Source organism: Megalops cyprinoides, chromosome 6 (genome assembly GCF_013368585.1).
Source record: "Megalops cyprinoides isolate fMegCyp1 chromosome 6, fMegCyp1.pri, whole genome shotgun sequence".
Classification (NCBI taxonomy): domain Eukaryota; kingdom Metazoa; phylum Chordata; class Actinopteri; order Elopiformes; family Megalopidae; genus Megalops; species Megalops cyprinoides.
The window spans coordinates 35,673,621-35,695,020 of record NC_050588.1 but is presented as its reverse complement, the minus strand read 5'-3'; the positions used below and the strand labels follow the sequence as shown (position 1 = coordinate 35,695,020).

Sequence of the window (21,400 nt, the reverse complement as noted above, 5' to 3'; positions counted from 1 at the left end):
TACATTGCGGTTCTATCGCCTCCGGTCCGCTCTCTGGAGCATCTTAAGGGCGCGACAGGCACATGTTCGGTCTCGTGGACGCGCTCAAAGTTGCAGGTTCACTATATTCAGCAGTGGCGTGCTCAAAGCCGACTTGTCGAATGTGTCACCATATACTGCGTCTTCGGAGCAAACGAATTATTATTTTATCTATGCAGTATCTCTGACGGTTAGAATATGCTATGTCATATTATATATTAATGCATGACAAAGGCATTACAAACAGTTTATTTTTTAACTGAACAGCCATTCGTATAACGATATAATCACAATACTGTGGAGAATTACGGGTTACATATACAGACTGCAGCTAGCAGACCAACAGAATTTAATTTATGGGATACTTAAAGATGGGTTTATTATGGAAGATACAGTTTTGTGTTGTCCTATAGGGACACACCTCTTAATACTTTATCCAATACTGAACAATACTTAACGAATTTGCACATTTGTGTACCTTATTTACTTACTGTTAAATTAGTATTTTTTATGAGTTACAAAAATATACAACATTATTCTTTACTACCAAGCAGTATACTATCTAATAACTAGTAGTAAATGTTTACAAACTGTGTGATAAAAACCAGGTTTTCATGACTTGCTCTGTAAATGTCAAGGCAGCTGCTTCAAGCTTTGTGAGCTCAGTGTGTACTGAATGCAATAGACAGTGATGTCAGCCCCCGCAGCTGAGATGTGTGCGTGTTAATTCTCCCTTGGGAAGTATCTGTGTCTTTTTCATAGTGGTCTCCTGCAGGCTTTTGTGCCACATGGTTGCTAAGGTCACAGGGTTCATCCCCGGCTTGGACCATAACAGTTACATCAATCCTTGCAGTGAGTTCTTTATTAACATGGTCATTTCAATGCACAGGGCTATCCTTCTCTTAACATCCACAAAACCTTGACCGGATACTGAACAAGTGCAGATTCCCTGGTGAGTGACTCTGGACCCTGTAATGAGCTTTCATGTTATAAGCTCTACAACATATCCTATTACAGTAAGTGTCCTGCAGTAAAACCAGGTTCTGCTTCCAGTACATAAAATGGAGTGGCACATAGCCAATGAGGATATGGCAGTGTGAGAGTTTTTATGCTGAATTATGCAGCTCAGTGCAATAATTTGGTGGTTGTTAAATAACTATTTAGTCCCACTGGCACCACCTGCATCTTGTCACTCATTCAGGCTTTGTAATGGTCAACTCTCAGATTTTCTTAAAACTTGGCACTTACATAGGTCATGTAGGGATTCACACATAGGCAAAAATGGTACTTCTTGAAATGTCAGTAATGTAATTATGAATACTTTAATATTAATACACATTCACTTTCAACAAACCATAAAGGTCAAACAATTAGGGTGCACCAAGAGCTTCAGTAAAACACCAAGATTTGTGAGTGGGAACACAAAACAGCATCGAATGACTATTTAAATTAACCGTACCTCCAAATCTATTTATCGCACAGGCTAGGTTTGTCTGTGTCAGAATCTCCACATTAGAAATACAAGAGCCATATATGAATCTGCAAAGGTGATCCCACAGTCAGTCCCATTAAACCCATGTTACCTCAACTAAATAACTTACACTTTAACGCCATGCTTACAATGCATGTACACCGCATTATCATTTCAAGGTTGAATTCAGCACAAAAATGCCAAGTAGTAACATAATTGTTTATTTAGTGTACAGTGTATACACATGTCATGTTTTCATTAATGGTCAAAAACAAAAGGCATTAGAGGCATTTTTGATATTTACAAAAGTAAACCACCACACAAAACTTATTCTTCTGAGTATCAGTAATGCTTTATAATTAATGAGAAACTGAAGACCCCAAACCAACTAAACTGAAACACTAATCGTGACCTAATGTTAAAACTCAATTTTACTAATATTCTCAAAAAAAAAAAAGACCTGTGACAGAAAATACTGCTCACTAAATGACCAGTAAGTAATAAATCTCCAATGCTCATTTAATATAATGCATTACTGAAATACTTTCGCATGCCAACTTTTGCACTTCGTTATACACAGTTTTCCCAAGAGAAATCTTGCACAGTAGATGTTCTTGGTTATTATCAGCATTTTCCTTTTTGAAAGACTTACTCACTCCAGTTTCCAGTCAGCCATTCAGAGAATTACAGTCTCAGTGCTTTGATATTGTTTTGATACCTGACCATGGTTGTCTATGGTTAAAACATCCAAATGAAAGTAATGTGATTATTTTTGATAATCTTTTTCTTAGCATGTCACTTGTAGTAACCAGTGCTTAGTTTATATTGATGTTAGGAATATCTATAAATCCACTATGTCGTAACACCTCAGACAGGTAAGAAGTTGTCCCAAACAAACAAAAGTTCATAAAAAAACATTAAACAAACTGTTAAACAGCACAGCTTTCTGTTCTGTTAGTTCTTCATGTAAATAAAGGTTAGTTCTAATATTAATATTAATATTAAGCTAATATTTGGGAAGCAAGAGACATGATGTGCACAGAACTGCACAATGATATCACTTTAACAAATGTTCAATATTTGTCACATGTGGTTCAACGTTAGAGTGCAGTAGTTTTACTTTAAATGTGGATATGGCAACAGCAGTGGACACTCATTTTCATTACAGAATTTGACTGTTTTTCACCACAATATTTCCCTAACTGGACCGGTCTAGTGATAATTGTTATTAAATATAGCCTAGCTTAGCAAGATGGAAGTGCATAGAGGTCTGTGTAAAGGACAATCAAAGCCAATACATCTGATTCCTGACAAAAGCTTGTGTTTTTTACCTAATGCTTTTTCAAAGACATGACATCTGAACTAGTGTGCTTGTGTTACCAACCTGACCTTTATATTCACAGTTTCAACATCAAAACACATGCCTTTTTGTTCTTTGACTGAAAAGATAATATGGTGACTGTGGTATGTTCTGGAGACATACGGTTTGGCATCATGTAACGAAGACCTGAAGATTTCTCTCATAAAAATAAAATGTCAGTCTGATATGGACCGACAATTGACCCAATACACTAACTTGTGCAAAACAATGCAACGTACAAGAAATATAAATTTCTATTGACCTACAAAAATATTTTATGTGTATGCCCGTTATATGTATTAAGCCCGGTAAGTTGCCATGGTAACTTTAAAGCCGTGGCTAAAAGCATTCATTTAAAGTGATCATTGGCTGTTGTAGTACAATACAAATTGCTGGCTGTTAAGTTTCAAGCTGTGAATCACATAACAAATCAGAAAATTCCAAACGAACCAAACATTTGTGCACATTCTGCATTTCTGCCAGCAGGTGGAAGCAGAACATTAGTCAGCTGTTCATTCCTAAAGCAGTACCTAGGCACAGGAAACTCTGCTACTGTAGCATCACTGTGTGCTCTGCAGACAACTCACTTGCTGCCCCAGTCAGAAGCTGTCACTCAACCTGTGATACACTCACGGTCTGCTCCTTTCCTATTCTAATTTGTTCATTCTCCAGAGATACAATACAATACAATAACAATATGGCAATTATCTCTAAAATTATCCCTAAGCTACTGAGAACCTTGTGCTTGCATTGCAAATTACTAAACATATATGAAATGCAAAATGGATTCATAAAGAAAAAGTTATTATTATCGATGGAAAAATTCTTGATTATGAATACTATAACAACAATTCCATGGGTTAACAATTATATGCATAGTCGGATCAGGTATCAAACTTGCTATGATGCATATGAAATGTGCTATACAAATAGCTTATTATTACTTCATTTTTCAACATTTACCATTATTATTGCATTTCTTCATCACAGTTTAAATAACTACATTTCTTTTGTCTTATTTAGGTTTGTCAGGATTTTCTTCAAAATTTTGTAACATGTCAACCAATTCAATATACTGCAAAGCAGAATAGAAATTTCTACATATTGCAAAAACTTGTGTAAGGAGGTTTTACTAGTCATAAGTTTAAACATGTTTAAACTTATTTTTAATTCAAATAAAAGTTACAGCAAGTATAACTTTGGTTTTATTTTCTTTTACCTTTGGCTTAATGTTTTGTGGCATAACAGCTCCTCAGATTAAAATATTACAGTATGAATTCATTTAATGCTGACTGTAGCCCAGAGAGCAGGGATGAGACATCAGCAGTCTCTTACATTACACTCACAAGTATAAAAAATGTTATTGAACTCAAACAATTTTGTGATTTTAACTGCACAATCTAAGCCTTGATAATGTCTCAATTCTACAGCCACCATATACAGAAATAATGCAATTCTCATTCAAGTAATCAGTTAAATAAGGACTAGTAATATTACATAGCTTCCAAAAATATTCAAAAAATCATTACATCAAAGGCATCAAATAATAGTGTATCAATCACCTGACAGGTGGTTATTGGCTTTTTTTTCTGAAATGGAGTTGGATGCTCATATTTAACTCAATAATAACTATGATGATCATTGAGATGAGAAAAGCCGTGTGCTGTCTCTCAAGTCTGTTCCCTCAATTTTGACACCCAGAAGAACTGTAACAGAGGAATAATGTTATGACTCAAGCTTGCTTTGCCTGCAAATATGCTCATCTTTGAGATTAAATGGCTTGATTAAATGGCTCTCAGAGAATTGCTACTAGCATACAACATTTTCATTATGAGCATCTGGTTTGCAATGGAAAACATCTGACTTGGAGTCGTGTTAGGGCAGCACACTAGCATTTGCATGTTACTCATGCAGCCTCTTCCTCTTTTGCTTACACAGCATGTAAGTGAAAAGGCAGAAAATGTAATTCAAGGAAAAAAACCGAGCATTTATCAATAATGATCCATCAATTCAGGCAAGGCATCGTGACTTCCTTTTACCTTTAAATTTAAGATATCCCAACATTCACTATATATCAGTATGCATGTTCAGTGCTGTATTTACAGTCGTAACTAATTGACCTTAAAGATATTAGATCACTTACATTTTATTCCAGTCTAATAAATGCTGATGTCATTCTGATACATAAAATCCCTTTCCCTACTGCCCTATCTCCTCCTCAAGCCGAGCAACTGGCCCCAAAACCTTTCCTCTGGTGCGGAACTAGTTCTGTAGACGTACTGGTGGAGTTAACTGACTACATGACAACATTCCATCTGTCACATCCAAAGCTGTCAGGTAGAATGGAATATTACAGGCTTGGGTAGTTATTCCATGGAGTTTACTACAGTTGGCGATGCAGCAATAGCAATTATGTACTTCCAAATTACCCTGTAACATTTCTTTGTCTTTCTTATCAAATTTCATTCTTTTTCTCTGATGCAATAGGAGTGTGTGACAGCCATAGCTACCCACAGCCTCTCAAACTTTACACTTAACACAAAAAGCACCAGTAGCTGCAACTTATAAACGGCACCAATTGTGACAAGGATAATTACAAAATGAGAGTGATGGTTGCTATTTTAGCTAACACATACTGCAGTTTGTGAACATTTTTTTACCTGTTCTAGGGCCTGTAACTACATGCATCTCCCTGTAATGTACTACAGCATGGGTGTTACAATGGAAAACAAGTCAAGGCCTCTCAGCTCTCAGCTACGTTCACACCCTGGCTGGGTGTGGTTTTGTCAGACGAAAAGGCATGAAACAAGTAATGCAACAATTTCCCGACATTCCACGCATTTACGTCTCACATGGTTTTGTGGTAGTGACCTGGCCGAAGTGATGTCGCACGTCTGGTGCTAACAGCACATACACATGTAGCAGGAATGCCGCAGAAAAATGTGGCCTCTGACACAGCTGGTCTAGTCTTTGGAATTGAACTGAAAGACAATGTAAAGTTTACTTGAAAGGTTCACCTTGTAGTAAAGCTGCCTGTGTGCGGCTCTTAATTTTTGGAAGAGGTGGAAGCTATAAAGAAAATGCATCCCAAAAAGAGCAAAAAAATAGGCATATATATTTATAGCCAAATAAATAAGAGTGCATTCCAAGTACAGGCTTTCTGTAAAATAACACGAGGGACCAGATTCAGTCTAACCAAGAGGCACTTTGTTCTTAACTCTCTATGCCACAATTAGGCAATGTCATATTCTGTTGCTTGCTCAATGCTTCTGTTTCACCTATAGCAATGACTATAATAGTGCATAAGTGAAGGGAAAGTTTTTCACTGGTTTGATTTAATTTTTGAAAGTCAAGGACAAAGCATATTGCACTTTTACTGAAGCTGGGCATAGACATGTCTTTCAGTGCTGCATTTGGGATGCATAAGGCTGTGTGAATAACATTGCATATGTAAAATCAGACATATGTCCAGATAAGACCACAAGAGGAAGACACAAGATTCAGCCCAAAGCAGGCTCAAATTTTAGATGTCCCCAAAAATAGCTTAGCTATGAGGATGCAATCTAGTCACACCTCATTTGAATCATGGAGTCATGGAGATAACAAGCAGGGCTCCCATGTTTGGATTTGAGCATAAATACTGCTACTGGGAAGATATGAATTTAACAGAATCTGTCTGCATGTCTGCCAGTAGGTTTAAATCTTTTTCTGTTCCCGTGAACAACTGTGGCTGACAGATTTCTGTTCAAAGTTTTATTCATTTTCTTTTTAGAAATGTAATGTCCAAATGGTTATCTCTTTGAGTCTTCCTGATATGAGGCCAACTACATTGGTCGCCACTTGGGAAATGGCTTTCTAAATGACACAAGCTAAAGGGTCAGGACAGAGATGGAAATCTGGTTTTAGTAATTGGGTGTTGCAAAAAAGGGGTCGGGGCCAGATCCCACCTAGTGCTTTCACCAGCAATGTCATGAAGGCAAAGTGCATCCTTATATAGGTTTTTTGACCCCATGACTCTTCCAGAGCTTCATAACGTCCTCCATAAAAGGAAACTTACAAGCAAACAAAGTGTACTAGTGTACCGAATTTAAAGCTCAGTTGGAGTGATGGTTAGTTTGAATCTACCTCCTAAAGGCCAGAGGCTTGCACCAGCGTTAGACAAACAGGATAAGCGGTGGCTGTGAAAGGAGTCTGAGGTAGGGGTGCTGCTGGCTGGCACAGTTACTTGGTTTTTTGAGCCCACTTCATGTCATCAGACCTGGGCTTCTCTCCCGTAATGCCCTGAATCAGGTCTTCCAGGTAACGCCAAAAGCCTGTCTTCTCCAGTGGGTAATTCAGCCAGCCTGTAACCAAAAAGGAGTATAGACCTCAAAAGGGTTGGAATGTCATTCTTGCATGAAAAACAATGTAAACTGAAACTAAATCCGAGACTAAGTCAACAGCATTGGCTGTCTGGCCAGTCTTACAAGTGAAGTTCAATTTATGCAGTAAACTTCACTTGACCGGCCACTGAACTCACAAGTGAAGTTCACTGTTTGCTGGATAAACTGAACTTCACTTGTAAGACTGGCTAGACAGCTGAAGTTCAATTCATCCAGTAAACAGTGAAGATCATGTGGCACTTCCAAAGTTAGGCAATAGCTGCATCCCTAATGTCCTACGACAGCATAGCAGAACAACAGACCATCTTGTCAGCCCGACAACATCTACTGGAATGCTGGGCCTTGCTACTTTTGTTCCATACAGTAACATGGTTTGGAATGCAGGCGAGGCCTAGCCTGCTGCCCCTGACAACCTGACCTGTGGTGATGCAGTAGTAGGTCTCATGCGGAGAGACGTGGTGGATGCGATGGTGCTTGCGAGGCAGGATGACGTGGCAGTCCTGCAAGAGGGTGACCCAGCGGGGCAGTCCATAGTATGTGTGAGACCACTTGTGGATCTGGTTGGTGAGGGTGATGAAGATGGCCAGGGAAAAGACATAGCAGTTCCAGGAATAGCTGTGATAGAGCTCCACTACAGGAAACGGAAACGAGACAGGCCCTTAACGGATGTCGAGGAAATCACTAGCCCGCAACATACAAACATGCACATATGATATGCATTTCAGACCCTGCTCTCAAATTCACATTGAAATGAATGTGCTAACGAAAGGACAGAGAAATCTCCGCTTGTTATTAATCGAGAGAGCCTGTTAAAGCTCTGCTTGTTGCTTTGTCCAATGACTGCTCACCAGAGGAGAGAGTGACGAAACCGAAGGCCATGTTTGCCAATGGGATCAGGGTCAACATACAGTTGTCCCCATTGGTCTCAATGAAGTCATGGCGGGTAATGGCGGTGGGGTCGATATGGTGCTCCCTGAATGGTCGTATAAAGGCCTTATAGAGAAGGAGAGATACCGAGGGTTATGGAGGGAGGTGAGGAGCAACGGAGAACCAGACACACAAACGATCCACGCAGGCTACAATGCTCAAGAGGAGCAGGCGGTTTCTCCAGCAGAAGCCAGGGAAAGAACATCAATGTTAATAAAGATTTCCCACCTTCCCAATGACTGGCAAGTCCACAGAGCCCCATGTGTCAGCACCCCAGTGGACCAACCCAGAAGCAAAGTCTGCTGTCAGAATTCCTGCAACTGAAGCAAACGCACAAGCAATGAATACAGGTCTTTTCCATCTATTCTCAAGCGCACAGAAGTAGCCCCACAATTAGCGTAGACAAATGTGGCTTACATTCAAATAATCTCAGTTTGATGTGAATGCAATTGTATAGGACTACCCAGCCTGCCAGTCAAGCTGACAAAACACTAAGCTTTTCAATGTGAGTGCGGAACTCTTCCAACGTCTGTGGCGGGCAAGTCTTGAGTTCACATTGAAATAGCCTGGCCAATCTTTCTCTTACTAAGACAAAGGGTCACAATCTGAAGTATACAACAGCTGGTATGAGAGAGGTAAAGGGGAACATTCAGCATAAGGCCTTCACTAACCTTATACCTGTCTTTACATATAAAAGTTTATTTCACAGTAGGTCACTGCTTTCCCCTTCTCTTAGGTATTTACATGTGAAAACACACCACTGGGTTTTACCCTCACAAGCGTAGTGATGATTTTTTTTTTTTTTATTCACGTTTTTAAACTCTAAGCCTTTTCATTCAAAATGACACCTAGGACCAAAAGTGCAAAGTTTCCCGCCCATAATACCTGGGGATGAAAGACGGAAAGAGCCCTCATCAGGCAGAGCTCTCAAAAACAGATCAGCGGATCATACCTATGCCCAGGATGATGTTCCATGTGTGACTCGTATGGAAGTGCATAAGGAGGTTGGTGAGGTTGAAGGCCATGAGAAAGAAGCAGAGGATGACGCAGATCCATTCTTGACACCTTTTCCCTAAAGACAACAACAAAGTATGAGACCGTTTGGTCGGTTACTAACTAAATGTAGTATTACTTACAGTGCACCAAGGGAAGATCCCTTGGTGCACTGAAAAACTAAAAAACAGTAGTTTCCTTCTCAGTTTTGGATACATGACCCCACATCCAAGGACTGAAGCATGCCATTAATGTAAGGTTTCCTGGAAAAAAACTCAATGCTTGATGAATCATTCCAAATTTTTTCCCTAAGGTGTATTTTCTCATACACACAGAAAATAGAGGCCTTTCAAACTGGATGACTATGTTTTTCATGCGTGCAATTACGCGCCAGTCTGTTCATTCTAATCAGCACACTGGCTATAATTTGAACAGTAATCAAACTAGCTTTTCCCCCATTACTGATAACCCCCTCGTAATACAGAGGTAAATTACTGACATTGACATGAGTAACTGACTTTGTAGTAAATACAATATTACATTTCAGAGTCAGTCAGCTATAAAGCTGACGTGCTAGCGTAAAACTGACGAGGAAAACCTGATGACGATGCAGCGGAAAATCTGCGATGCTTTGTAACACCCGCCTCGTAAATTGAACTGGAAAGCATACATAAAATGTTACCAAAAGTAATGTATCAGAAAAAGTTAGATATCTCAGTAACATTAGCTCGTCGCCCGATACATCCACCCTAAGACACAAATATCTGGTTCACGCCTGAGAGTACAATTATGAGTCTTAATCAAAAGCACATTACTTGTGAATTATCATTCTGAATTTATTTTCACCGTTTTCCCTTTACACAGACTAATCTGAAAAATAAAGACACTCTTCAAGCCCATTTAGAAAACAAACGTAAACCTCTTCATTTCATAGAAACGTTTACATACGACCTGCATGTATTGGAATTTTCTGTAAAACTGCTAAATATATTATGCGTGTCTTTTACCACCTGTTAACCTAGATGTTTCTGTAAACATCTATAGAAATACATTACAATAAGCACTGGACAACGGAAGGTCAAGAAGGACAAAATTCGCGTTTCATAATGCAACTCTTTCTAGAGAGAGCACTTAAATACCACTGCATGACCACAGGTGCTATTACATTAAAAACAATACACTCATAAAACATCTTTCTTTCAGATCTACATTCAGATTTCAGCTGATGTAATGTATTCGTGACAACCAATAACAATGTATATATAATGGGGAAACAATACCTGTGTATGTATCAACAGGACGCAGTTAATATACTGAGTGAGTTTGAACTCGACAGCACTTTATTTCGGGAAGATACATCATCATATGGCTATACCTCATACGTGGAAAAAATGCATTCTAAGCAAAGTATTTGTTTTCTCAAAACTATAACTTTAACAACTGAAACACACCTGAATGTATGCCATGTCATGAGTTATAAACAAAACCTACTTTGAACTCATTTTAAGTTTTATGTGAGCAGATCTAAGCAAATATGTCATGGCCGTTTTGAAGTACGCTGTCAATGTCGTAATTGCACGTTAACGCGAATTTCAATTGTCCCTTTTTACTTTCCGTTGTTCAGGGCCAATATACACTGTATGTGTGGATATGAATATTTAGGTTAACAGCTGATAAAGTGCATCCACAACGTCATTGACAAATTGACATTTTTTAACGTAACTGATATTTTCAAGCAAGTCACAGCTGCTGTAGGTTACAGCATATTTCAACCTTTGTAAGGCAAAAATGCTGATGTGTCCGATTTTCTATTCTTTTGTCTACTATACGTTTTAATGCGTTTTTGCACGTTTTTCACGTAAAGGGTAAATGAAGGAAACGAACGCAGAAGAATAACTCATAAGTAATTTGCTTTTGATTAAGGCTGTTTAATAATCGTACGTTCTGGCGTTAAAGAGACATCTTACTGCAAATAACAAACATCCAGATAACACCATTCAGGGAAGGGACTAACACATAACATCCAAACGCCAACTACGTTAACGTTAAATTATTTTCTGAAAACCCGGAAAATAACTTTGAAGGCAGACAATGCACTGTCACACATCCGGCTACTCTACCAAATCTCTGCAGTGAGCCTGACATTAAACACGTGCTTACACAACACCGTAACCAGCAGTGATCTCGACCACTGTTCAGCTAACAACTTACCACACATTGCTTGCGCTAAACTGATAACATTAGCTCGATACACGGATCTAACAAGTCACATGATTTAGCAAACAAATAGAATCTGTTTGATAACTCAGCCTAGCCACGCTGCCACATTTTAATTAGATACTCAACAGCTGGAGCTATCCCTTTCCTGTTATCAACAGCACTGGTACTCATTTTCCTAAAACTTCCCGATGAAATCATAAATTCCGAAGTGGGTGTTACTGCAACCGGACCATTGCCTACTGATAGGAACTGACTAGTTTTTCAATTAGCCGACTCACCCGGTGAATACAGGTTTGCAAGCTCCCGTGCACCTGCATGTTGCGGGCCCCATCGAGGTGTCCCGTTGTCCGGTCCCGGATATTCAGAGTTTTCCTGTATGTCTTGCCTGCACACCCCGTTTTTCGGACTCGCCATATTCCTCTGCAGGTCAGACCCTTCGCCCTGCAAAAGAATCAACGACACTTTCGACATCAGCACCCAACCACGCCTACATTGAGAAACCACACCCCGGCTCTAGTAATGATTGAGAGTTCAGCCAATAATATTGTGTAGAATGAATGGTAATGAAAATACCACCAATCATGTTGCAGTGAGAAAAGGTTATTTCCTGATCGTGCTTTCCTGTGGCCAATCAGAAATATCTAGCGCGACACTATTTGGAAAGGTTTATCACATGGCATAGGTGTAATCTTGGGACGTGACCGCAAAAAGACCAATTAAACAGTGTATATAATTGATAAAATGTTGGCTTAATAAATGTAGACCGTTTCTCAGATGTGGATTTCCATCAGTACATCCAGCTGATAACGCTGTAATCGATTTCTAGTGAACGGTAACGATAACGTAACTGGGTGATTATTGGATTTCTTGAGACATGCTTTGGAAAACAAGGTCCATAATGTCAGAGGTAATCTATAATGAATTCTGACACCGCACACCGGCGAATTAAAGGGAAAATATTTCCACCCTGCTACACAATGTGACTCTGGGACGTTTTATGAAATCATGTTATGGTGGTGAATAACTAGCAGCGATTCTTAGAGACAAAAGCCTGTCTCTAGCCTGATGATGCTACTTCTCCAGATGCTCAACTAAATGCATCTTCCTTTTAAAACTGGTTACACTTGCAGGTTAAGTGCTTCTCCGCTAGATGTCAGTATAATCATCAGCGCTGGACATAACTGCGTATAAAACATGTAGGCTACACAGTAGTTTGATGGTTTATAAAAAATATGCATGGTGCTTTTACGGAATCCACACGGCTTTGTTTCGTTCCATATTAAACTGTAGTCCTTGACTTGAGAACCAATGCTTTACATTCGAGTTGGCGCACCTGGTAGTCGAACCGGCAACCTTTACGTTACAATCCCTCCTTCGCACTCCTGCTCCTACTAACTGAATGACTAACTACCCTAAACTAAATAAAAGATGTGTAAAATATGTGTAAAATGGAATGGTGTTAATTAAATTGAAAATAGACAATCATTAGTCCCTCAAACAAAAACATGCAACCCAAAACTTGAAGCTCGCTAAACAGTCTATTGGACACTGAAACATGAAGAACTAATTCAGTTCTGTTGAGCTGTGTAGGCTCATTCCGCCAAAAAGCAAAACGAATTCACACTGGCGTCCTTAAAACGACTTTTCACCAACTTCATTTTTTAAACACTGATTTACTGCTAAACTGGTAAAACACGTCACACAGCTGCCCAGCCTTTGAGAAAACACCGCCCTCTGCGCAGCGTTGTTATATAAGCCCGTCTACAGGCGATACGCTGTCAAATAAATCCTTGAGCTTTAACGTGTACTTTACGGCTCCACAGACAGCTCAAAGCCGAATTGCGCAATCACCTCGGCAGGATTTTTGAATCGTTTGCGCCAGTGCACCCAAGAGACTTTATATTTGTTCTTAACTTCAACAAGTGGACTGTCAAGGGACTCTGTCCTTGTCTCAAATGATCCCGCAACCCGGCGGGTGCTAAGATCCATGGAAGTGGCCGGTTTTTACGAGGGGGATTGCCTTGATTTTCACGGCGGTAACAGCGCTAATTGCCATAACAGTAACAGTTTTAGAAAGCAGCACGCTGACGGTTCGATGACGGAACTGGGCATTGCAGAACACGAAAAAACGATAGACTTCAGCATCTACCTGGATCCCACTTTGCATTACCAGCAACAGGCAACTCTAAACGAAACCTTGGACCAGCCTCGCGGGGAGGATATCTTCGCCGATTTCCTTGCTGAGGAAAGCAAGAATAAACGGGCCGCCTCCACACAAAACTACAGAAGCTTCGTGACACTGAACAACCTGAGACCCAGTCAAAACAGCAACCCCAGAGAACCAGGCATCCTCGGCTACCCCGAATTACAAGAAACCCGAGTTGACACCGTATTTAGCCCACAGTTTCTTGGTGGCTACCTTAAACCCGGGTTAAAACAAGAAGTGCAAGAAGACGCAAGAATGGACAGTGGCTCTTCAGGTTATGAGATGAGATCCTATCTGCAGTATCAGTCGGCCCCGAGTGACAGCCTTGGGGACATTTCGACAGCCTCTTCCTGTAGTCCACCTGGGACACCTGCCCCGCCAGGTAGAAGCAGGTCGCCACACCATGGCAAAACGCCTTCCAACGGCAAGGGGAAGAAGCAGCTGGATAGGAACAGTGAGGAATACAGGCTGCGACGCGAGCGGAATAACATCGCGGTGAGAAAGAGCAGGGACAAAGCGAAAATGCGCAACATCGAGACGCAACACAAGGTGCTGGAGCTGGCGGCAGAGAATGAACGCTTGCAGAAACGCGTGGAGCAGCTGTCGAGAGAGCTGGCCACCCTTCGAAACTTGCTCGCTGCTACCGGACAGTGCTGACCCCAAGTCGTCTGCAATCGGACATGGTACTGCTAAGAATCTTAAACTGGTACTTCTAAGAACTTTGGGACTGTATCACAGCTCCAGCGTTGCTGTCCTAATACACTGAGGTGTACGTTTACGTTATATATATATATATATATATATATATATAAAGAAGAAAAGCAAATGAATACTGATTAACAATGTAGGAAAGAAACTGTATGAAACTCATGGTGCATGAATTGCGTATAGGTTAACCATTGACATTGTTGACATGTCACTGTGACCCACGGTCGTATTGTCTATTTTTATATAAAAATATGTTTTACTGTTAAATTTACTCGTCTTTATTTAAATGTTTTTTTTTTTTTCAAGCAATAGTTGTCAAGAGGAGAATTAGATTGCTCATGTATGATGCAATCCGATGTAACAGTATTGGCAATGCGGTGAAATAATCTGTTCAAGATGTAAAAAAGAAAACACATGTTTTAAATATTAACTCTAAAATATTTTATGAAATTAAAATGATTTTACTTTGTTAATATTTGACTTCATTTATTATTATAATTCTTAAAAACGATATTTGGCGGTGACAGTAAAAGTTAAGCCATTCATGTGTGGGCACAGACAGCAGGCTGCAGACTACAAGCTACCGATTCCTTTTTCATGTGCGTGTCGTTCTATAAACGTACAATAATGTTTTATCAACTGTTGCAAAATATTGAATAGGATACACAATTTCTGACTGATTATTGTTTAGGGATACAGGCTATCGTCACTACTAAATATCTGAAAGCAATTTTATGAAACCACACGAGTGCTGCGAGATCCACATATCCCATGGAGATTGGCTGAAAAGAGGTGTTCCCATCAGAGTATTTATACTATATATGCAGAGGTACGACGCCTTATAGGTGGTTGGTTATTTTATCTCTGGCATCAGTAGACAAGAAAATGTATAATCTGGGGGAAAAAATCAACATATGCGCAACCCACAGGACGCGTAAAGATCACACTCGGGTTTCACGGTTTCATCATTTTTACAGCCTAATAATTTGCAATCATACCACCTTTCTTTCTTTATGTCTGTGTTCATTCGATTGTTTATTTAAAAACACCATAAACATACAATGTAAAACGTTTTTTTTCCCTTTGTCTCGAAGGTCTAAATCTCTGTCAGTGTATATATTTTAATGGGAACCAAATTCATAACGTCAAAATACAAGGCGAGACAAAATTGTTGGACGTCATTTGCAGTCGTTTGCGCATTGAAACTACAAACTATGGCCCAAATAATATTTAAGTTTTTAATTGTGGCTCAATCCTAACGATTACAATTCCAAATAACGTTACCTAACCAAATTCAGAAGGGCTTAATGGTTATAAGCTCTTGTTTGTGAATCTTGTTTATCCGACCACTCTGTGTTCCACGTTGTTTGCTAGGCTACATGTTGATATCTAATCGAATTACAACTGTTCCAACAAGTGAGGACCAACTGCGGCCCAAACCTGACACAGGAGATGTTATGCTGAACCTGCTTGCCCTCATAATTCAAGCCATGGACGGCCACCACAGCTGTATGATAATATCTAAATAACAGCTGTTATATTTGTTATAATATATTAACGTCAAACAGGTAAACGGGCCATAACACCGCGGGTAGTACATGGAATGTTAAGTCTTGTCAATAGAATCTTCACCTTTTATCGTGGCTTTTAGGAGAACTGTCATGGTATCATGTCCCTGATCCTGTACTGCAATGAGGCAAACTGTTATTCCTTTTATCGTGTTACATTTTTACCAGTCTGTATAAGTATAAAACCTGAAGGAGGTCAGCCATTACAGTTTGCTTCTGATTGGTAAATTTCACGATAATGGATTGCGCAATATAGGCGATCGTACGAGTATGTACCCAATACAAAACTATAAGGCATAATTACTTTTAAAGTTTTAATTGGTGACTTCAAAAGTCTTGGCTGGACGGTCTCTCTAATATGTTAAATCAACGGAGTTTGTACTTAAAATGCTCACGAGGATTTATACAGCAATGCTGTTTTTGTGAAGCATGTCTCAGTATGGATTTCCTACAAGGTAAGATAAATAGTCACAGATCAAGCGCCGTGCGTTATTATTCCTTAGGCTACAATTATTTAACTGACTTTTTTCTTTGTGTGATGCGTTGGAATAAGTCTGACATATAAAAATATAAGCTTGCGCTACAGTAACAAAACAGCGTTAGAAGAGAGGGCCCTCGAGGTCATGCCTGACTTGGCCCTCTACCTAGCAGCGTGACACTGAGCTCATATGCACTGCTTTTCTGCTTAGTCACAGGGGGAAGTCACGTGGGCTGAACTGCGCTTGACTCAACCTCCCCTGAAACGTCTCTTAAAGCGACAGAAATGCATGTCTCTAAGGTTACGAGGGATGCAGGTTACTTTCAGATTGATTCGCTATCTCCAAACTTTCGTAACATCCTCCACACTCCACCCCATTCCCCCATCCCCCAAAAAAGAAGGAAAAAAACAAAAGCTACTTATAAAGTCAATAAAATACTTTTCAGTAACCACAAGCACTCCAACGGGCCATATGCAATAATATATGGAGAGGTCACATACACACTCAAAAAGAATTCCTCACTGTATTCAACAATGCGTAAGTACACGTAGCCATACTTTTTGACCTCAGCGTTACAGTTTATTGTCCTGAGATTAGTGTGGCCTACCATTATTGGAGGACAAATGAGGAACACCAGTTGCCTTTGAACCAGCGTTGTTACGGTATGGTTGCAGGCCTGATGGCTTACCATGACAGTCGCCCGAGTTAAATATCAGACAGAACTGTTGGGACTGAATAACAACAATGGTTCATGAGGAAAAACCGGGGAATTTGCAACAGCTGTGCTTTGTTGGAAACAAGCAATGGGACCTGCTACCATATCAGCATGTGAAAGAAGTGCGTAGCTGCAATTAAAGCCAAAGGAGGCTGCATATGACAGTAGACTGATGATTTGTCATATGTGTTAAAATATGTCTGGTGCCATAATATTTTACAATGTATCACTAATAACCAGTTTTTAAAAATATTTTAAAAATTCCATGGCTGCGGTTGTCTTTCAAGTAATTATTTTAAATGTAAGTAAAGTTACGGTATATGTTCAAACATCAAGAGTAATTATCAGTCATAATATTTTGTCAGACCCTCAAAGTTTTACAACAGTGAGTGTTAAATATTAAGGTGTCTGAGGAGGTCAACATACGGCTGCAACAGCATATGATGAGGGTTCTAGCTCCCTGTCTTCAATACCCAGTGGACATTGGTAAAAGACATACACCATTATCACATACTGTACTGGTTGTGTCACCAAAACAACACAAGTGAGCACAATGTGCTTACAGCACTGTAAGGCTAATAATAGATTTAGTTTTTGTTCAGGTCAAGTGGGACTCATTATGACAATGACAGGTGGGGGTGGGGGGGGGATTTATGTTGTAATTCTCTGTGGCCAAAAATAACTACGGGGTGAAACTATAAATGGTGAAAACAAGGACACAGTTCTTTCAGCTCCAAAAGTAAACAGCGTTTGTTCCTGAGATGCTTCTAAAGGAGAACCGGTTTTAAAGGAGGACTCTTTTTTCACACTTCTTCTTAATGATGATGCTTATTGTGGCAATTTTCACCACTCGACTGACCTTACTGTGCATCTCTGATGTACTTGTCTGAACTGAAGTGGTGGTGCCATCCGCTCTCTGCCCCTGGGGAGGTTCATAAGACCTCCTTTCTCCACTGCTCCTTCCCACAATCGGTAGTAAATCCAAACACTCAGGATTTTTTTCTGGGTTTCCATGCAATCCTGTTTCAGGTTACATCAGTTTTCCATGTGTGACAGATGTAGTGTGTGTGTGTGTGTGTGTGTGTGTGTGTGTCTGTCTGTCTGTCTGTTTGCAAGTGCGTGAGTACATGCAAGGGAGTGTGTGTGTAAATACATGCAGGAGGAACCGAAAGGCTGTGTGGATAATTATGCAACACTTAGAAAGTGGGAGTTTTCATACTTTTGATTCCTCGTCTCTCAATAATGGAAATTCTGTATACTCACCATGCTGAGGTGAATAAGTTCAAACAATGACATGCTACGCCTTAATCTTAGGAGGTAATCTTGAACCAAGGTAACATTAACCAATGCGTATTGTTACAAAAATGTTCCTGCCTCTAAAACATGATTTCATTTGAGATTAAATGCAATCTATGGTAGCTGTACCCATAAAGATTTAAGGATATTTTATGAGATCATTAAGTCAGTTGTTGTGAAAAATCCGAATTTCTCAAAGTACACTCAAATATAAATGTAGTGAAAGCACACTACTCACCATAGTGGTAAACATTACAGCTGATACTATACACATTGCTCAACACCAACTGCATCCTGTTACATCTGTTCTTTCAAACTGTGACATCAGTTGTATAATTCCAGTAGTTTAACACAGAACGCTCAGTTTGTGTTTCATTAACTGCTGAGAACATTAATTAAATAACTGTGGTTTTGGAAATGGTATCAAGACGCAGAAACATCACACTGTCATACAGTTTACAGTTTACTTTCATGAACGTTTCATGAACGTTCCCTGTTGTTGTTCTGTTGCAATTGTATATGTTCTTGTTTTTTCCGTCTCTTATTTTGTGCGTTGAGCAGTTTAGTGCAAAATGGCTCCCGGCACACAGGGTCTGCAGGCCAGCAGAGTCTGGGCAGAGATTCCCAGGGTCAATGCCATTACACAAGGGGTTAACGCCGTTGGCCCAATAATCCCACCCCTGGCAGGGAATGAAGCTGCCCTCAGTTCCACGGGGCCTTGCGTTGACACATGGCTGTAATTTGAGGGGGGATTTCCCACAGTGCAAAGAGGACTCCGTTTTTTTTTTTTTTTGGAAAAAAAAAGTCCTGCCCCTTTTTTTCCTTACAAATTTACTGTCAGTGGAGCGAAGCTTGTCGGTAAACCACACATTGCGTCATGCCTTGCGCGAACACTGTTAACCACTTTAAACCCAAAGTCCACAACAGCGCTGTAAGGAGCAGCTCTCTCTGTCTTTAATAAAACGAATTAATCAACCGTGCCATGATAAATTAATCATTAAATGAATCAATTGATTAACGGGATGCCAATACTTTATCAAAGAAAGACATTTTAACATCCAGGAATTATGCTTAATACAGCCTTAATGGGGTTAAGGTTTTAAAATATTAGGGAAATATGCTTGCATTCACTTTTTTTCTTTGTGGTCAGCTGTTTCTAGTCATTCTTGTACTTTCTAGGCAACCTTTTTTCAATTCACTGGATGAATGACAAAAAGAAAGAAAAGACAGAATTTCCCAAGTTACACCATTTTCCATAATTTGGGGTCAAACGGTGAACCAGTTTTACCCCAATCTAGCAACCTATCTCAATTATAGAGCAGCAGGAAATCTTCAGGATAAAAATTCATTTAGTTACAAAAGCGGCATCATTAGAAAACATCTCTTGAAAGCCCCCTAATGTAAAATCAGTATCATGCAGGATTAACTTTAAACAGCATTGTTAAGTTCCATGGAAATTACTTTGTGTTTGAAGGATCCACTTACGTTTAACTTCACCTCAATCCCCTTCCCCTAACACCTGCTACCTCTAGTACTTGCTTATTTTACGTGTAGTATTGAGAAGTTTTTTGGATTCTGTTTGCTAGTGACTGATGTATAGTGGTATACTTGACTTCCATTGCCTAGTCAGATTGCACAAGTTAACATAGGGTGGGGCTTGAGCAGTGTTATGCTCACACTCACTGGTGTAGGAGTGTTGTTAGTCTGGTCTGACACTTGCTCATTTAACTTGAATGGATATAGTTATGATCTACTGTGCTGGAAGTTGCTCTGGATAAGAGCATCTGCTAAATGATTGTAATGTAATGTAACTTACATCATCAATACATCACATTTTTTAAATGGCACAAGTATATTCCCTGCTATTAGGTGAACACCTCTTCATATTTTATGGGAAAAGTCAAGTAAACTTAATTCCATGTAAAATCCCTAGTTGGAACTTCCAAGCATGCACCAGATTAATGATATACTGATTTTTGATATGTGTTGCACCTGCCCTGGTCAATCTCGATAATAATGAATGTTAAAAGAGTTTCACTATGAAAAACCTGTACTGTTACTGAAATTTCCAACAATCGCACATTGCAAGAAGACCACAGCTGCACAAAAGTGCGAAGTCACAAACAGGAATAATGCATCAGGGTATATTTTATCTTCAAAGGCTTTTTTTTTCCCCAGATTTTAACAAGGCAAGCCTGACAATTCTTTCATAATGTTTTCATTGCTGGATCTGTTTTCTTCTGAGGCGAAGAAAACCAAACAATGTTAAAGGTTTGCATATGGCCCAGTTTCACAGCTCTGTTGTGGAATTCTGGCAGTCTGCGGTTGTCTTCTCTGGAACTGGCAGCGCACAGCTCACTTGGAACAAGCCGGCACCATTTGTGCATGGTTGTTGCTATCATGATCAGTTGGTGCCCCTGACCTACCAGGAATCCAGACCTGGTGTCAACCGTAAAGTGGTCAGAGTGGCTTTTGAACACATTGTGCCATTTCACTTCTGTTTTTCCCTTCGCTCAGAGGGAAGGGCCTGTGGTCAAGACATGGCAGTCATCACGAGGACCCTGTTGTGAAACTGCAGGTCTTCCTGTTCTTGCTCAATGGCACGTAGTCTTCAGAAGAGAGGATGAGCAAGCATTGCACAGCGCACACGTACCTCACATATACATACCGAGCACAGAAACATCGAGAACCTGAGATGACACTCTGTAGGTCCGCTCTGTGGTAGAGACATGCACATCCAGTTTGGCAGGTGCGGTGGTTAGTATCAGCAGTGGAAAGTCCTCACACTAATCTTTGGCTCTCACTTCAGCTGTTGTAAAGCAATTAAGATGAAATTTACTGTGTTGAGGAAACAGCATTTTGGTCTCAGCACCCCACAGATAGCATCTTGCATTTTAAGCATGATGCTCCTGATGTTTAACCACCAGTTGAGATGAAGCCTCTGCATGATTGCATTCTGGAGGGGACAAAGGTGTGCTGCCACTCCCTGGGCTACAGTCATGGAAAGGCCTGTGGCCTCACTCTGTGGGGGGATTCCCTCTAACTGTGTAAGAGAAC

The 21,400-nt window shown here is 40.0% G+C and overlaps 2 protein-coding genes across 2 annotated transcripts; one reads left to right on the top strand and one right to left on the bottom strand.

The window, feature by feature from the left end:
- Positions 1-4,950: 4,950 nt before the first annotated feature.
- Positions 4,951-11,815, bottom strand: LOC118778723 (plasmanylethanolamine desaturase-like). Its single transcript, XM_036530371.1, has 6 exons — positions 11,650-11,815; positions 9,111-9,230; positions 8,387-8,478; positions 8,080-8,224; positions 7,650-7,862; positions 4,951-7,192 (listed from the first exon to the last, which is right to left on the bottom strand). The coding sequence occupies exons 1-6, from the start codon at positions 11,783-11,785 to the stop codon at positions 7,071-7,073; spliced, it is 828 nt and encodes a 275-aa protein (XP_036386264.1). The 5' UTR covers positions 11,786-11,815; the 3' UTR covers positions 4,951-7,070.
- A 1,350-nt stretch (positions 11,816-13,165) lies between these two features.
- On the top strand, positions 13,166-14,316 carry LOC118778722 (CCAAT/enhancer-binding protein beta-like). The gene has a single exon (XM_036530370.1). It carries the CDS (start codon positions 13,359-13,361, stop codon positions 14,232-14,234), a length of 876 nt encoding a protein of 291 aa, XP_036386263.1. The 5' UTR covers positions 13,166-13,358; the 3' UTR covers positions 14,235-14,316.
- The last annotated feature ends 7,084 nt before the right edge of the window (positions 14,317-21,400 follow it).

Bases quoted from the DNA above. Each gene is read 5' to 3' on its own strand.
- LOC118778723 (XM_036530371.1), bottom strand. From the start codon at position 11,785: ATGGCGAGTCCGAAAAACGGGGTGTGCAGGCAAGACATACAGGAAAAC. The intron at 8,479-9,110 runs GTATGATCCGCT...CGTTTGCTTCAG, and splicing joins GAACATCATCCTGGGCATAG to TTGCAGGAATTCTGACAGCA. The intron at 8,225-8,386 runs GTGGGAAATCTT...CTTCTCTATAAG, and splicing joins ACTTGCCAGTCATTGGGAAG to GCCTTTATACGACCATTCAG.
- LOC118778722 (XM_036530370.1), top strand. From the start codon at position 13,359: ATGGAAGTGGCCGGTTTTTACGAGGGGGATTGCCTTGATTTTCACGGC.